Source organism: Hesperophylax consimilis, chromosome 27, assembly GCF_061612785.1.
Source record: "Hesperophylax consimilis isolate HC1 chromosome 27, BYU_Hcon_1.0, whole genome shotgun sequence".
In the NCBI taxonomy this organism is placed as follows: domain Eukaryota; kingdom Metazoa; phylum Arthropoda; class Insecta; order Trichoptera; family Limnephilidae; genus Hesperophylax; species Hesperophylax consimilis.
The window spans coordinates 22,486,395-22,489,461 of record NC_142862.1 but is presented as its reverse complement, the minus strand read 5'-3'; the positions used below and the strand labels follow the sequence as shown (position 1 = coordinate 22,489,461).

The following is a 3,067-nucleotide window of genomic DNA, read 5'->3' as shown; positions in this document are numbered from 1 at the left end:
CTATCGACGTAATGCGTAGACGCAGCACGATCGTCGCTATGTATCGAAAATTATATTACTTCGTGGACGCGGCAAGATCGTAGAAATGAATAAAAACATACACTGCTCGATATATACATCGTGTAGCGAACCTGTCGGCAAAATGTCAAACGTTCAATATTCGTTTCCAGACATTCTGAGAGATTTTTTGCTTCCACAAAAATTTTTGCCATATGATTCTACATGGGGTAAGCATCGTTCTGGCCAATTTTGACGTCAAAATATTGTAGCGTCCGTATATCGGACGCTGTAAGTCGGTGGACGCTGCAATGCTATGGAGTTTTTAGGGGTCGGACGCAACAAATGTAGAAAATATATAATATATATCTGAGAAAAATTATAACAGTTACAAAAAAAATCAATTTAAAATTCTCTAATACCACCTCATAACTTTTCTTATTGTTTGATATTATTTATTTATTTATTTTATTTCAGGGAAATCAACAGTTTACAATGTGGTTCATTTATACACGTGTAATTTACCTAACTGAGAAACCAATTAAAGATTTCCTCAATATACTATTCTATAATGTATCTAAAAATGTAAAAATTATACTTAAATTTATCTAAAAAATATTAAATTTATCGAAGAAAGCAAACACTTTCTGGCTTGACATTATACAAATGATACAAATACTTTGTTTAAACCACTTTATTTTAATTTATATTTCGTCGACCGGTTTGGATTGAACCCAAATATTGTGGTAAATAAATATAAAGTTATTTAAAACAAAGTATTGTTTCCTTTTTTGTAAAAAATATAACGTTATTCAAGAGATTATTATAACAGGAGATTATTAAAACAGAAGATTATTATAACATAATACTACATAATATATGTCATTACATTTTATGCAGTTTGGTACACGTTTAATACATTTTTAATTGAGTTTTTATATTTATTTTGGTTACATTGAAGATAAAATCAGAGAGAATGTTATTATACATATATGTTGAAAATATTCTTCTAAGACAAGAATTTTTATTTGAAATGGTTTTACAGTGTTTTTCTATAGATTACATGAGCGTGTGTGCCGTGTAGGTACTTTTCAATTCTGTTTAATAAACTCCACATATTATGTTTCTGATTATCATTCCTAGGTATTATTTATAAATAACCTGTTTTTATAACTTTCATTGTATTTTCTTGTAAGGTTATTAATAGTTTTTGTAATAAAGTATAATTTATGTAAAGCTGTGATTGGGTGTAATCGCCGCCATTTCTTCTGCTGCCTCGTTATTGGCTTACTGCTGTTGCTGCTCACTCCTATTGGCCGTGACTGAGGTAAACAAATTCCAAAAGATTTAAATAACTTGCAATGCCTCCTAAGAAGCTGCAATCCGAGGACTCCGATATACTGAAGCACATCGACTTAAAATTTGATAGTTTTCAAATGTCTTTTAAATCCGAAATAAGGGACCTCATAAAAACAATAGACTACATGTCAAAAAAAATCGATGATTATGAAGGAAAACTAAAAACAATGGACCTGGACCTTAAAGAAGAAAAAACAAAATCAGTTAGGCTCGAAGGCGAGATTGCGGAGCTTACGAAAATAGTTAACCACCTAGACAAAAGGAATAATAACCACGACCAACAGCTGCTCGAAAACAACATCGAAATCTTCGGCATCTCTGAAAATACCAACGAAGACATTGCCGACACGATTATTAAAATTGCAACCAAAGTGGGACAAAAGATAAACAGAGAAGACATTGTTTACGCCAGCAGGGTAAAAATACGCCTACATCCTCTACCCGATGGTTCCGGACTTGCTACTCCTCGCGATACCCGCCCCAGAAACATTGTGGCCAAACTTGTTAGCAAGAAACTGAAGGACGAACTGATTGCCGCCATCAAGAAGAAGAAAGGACTCGATTGCAGTAGCATAGGTTTAGCCGGAGGGAAAATATTTATTAACGACCAACTTACAAGAAAAAATAAATATCTATTACGTTCCGCGAAAGAGTTTAAAAACGCTAACAATTTCAATTTTTTATGGGTGCGAAACTCCAAAATATACATAAGGAAGAACGATACCTCTCCCGCAATCCTAATATCTGGCCTGGCTCAATTATCAAACTTGTTATAACTACAAAACCCTCTACCTTCTCTACTTACTTCTTTTATAACTCATTAAATCATAATTATCCATCCTTTACTCCCACGCTCACAACACATCACAACAACACACTCATTCTATCCATAACAGCCGCTAAAATGTTTAACAATCATACCTACACACTTGCACATTCAATATATTATCAAGCGTTACACTCCCCTAATGCATATCCCAGTGGACTTGTGGCAGACAACAATAAATCGGTAATTTACTTCGCCCTCTTATGTCCGAAAAATTAATAATTTTTTATCAAAACGCGCGTGGCCTTTGCAGTAAAACGAAAGAGTTTTATCATAATGTTTTGTCAAATGAATTCGATATAATTTTAATTACTGAAACATGGTTAGTAGACAGCATATCTGACAACGAGCTCTTCGACCCCAGGTATAATATTTACAGAAAAGATAGAGACACGCCCCTAACGGGTAAAATCAAAGGAGGTGGTGTCGCAATTGCTATAAAAAAAGAATTTACTGTTCACTCACGCGAGTCGTGGAGCTCGGAAGCTGAAGACATTTGGATTTCACTAGCATTAAAAGACCCAAAACGCCGTAAATCCAATATTCACATCTGTTGTTCGTACTTACCCGGAGTCGGTCCAAAGCTATCAAATACTCAGCGTTTATCTTTCTCAACAGTCATACGTCCAGAATTTCCGACTTAACCACAAACTATCCAAACGATATCTTTCTATTAATTGGCGACTACAACATGCCTAACATCAGCTGGAACACCGCATATCATCCCCGTGGTACTGACATCTGCTCCACCACCCTCCTTAACTGTCTATCTTATTCGGATTTAAAACAATACAACCACATTCCAAACAGGTACGGTAGAACCTTGACCTAGTGCTCTGTAATACCACAGTCTGCGTCTCTCCTGCTGACTCTCCTCTGGTTCCG

The 3,067-nt window shown here is 35.1% G+C and overlaps 1 protein-coding gene across 1 annotated transcript; it reads left to right on the top strand.

Moving 5' to 3' along the window:
* Positions 1-1,358: 1,358 nt before the first annotated feature.
* LOC149410775 (uncharacterized) lies at positions 1,359-2,584 on the top strand. The gene is made up of 2 exons (XM_089648336.1): positions 1,359-1,923; positions 2,562-2,584. The coding sequence occupies exons 1-2, from the start codon at positions 1,359-1,361 to the stop codon at positions 2,582-2,584; spliced, it is 588 nt and encodes a 195-aa protein (XP_089504462.1).
* The last annotated feature ends 483 nt before the right edge of the window (positions 2,585-3,067 follow it).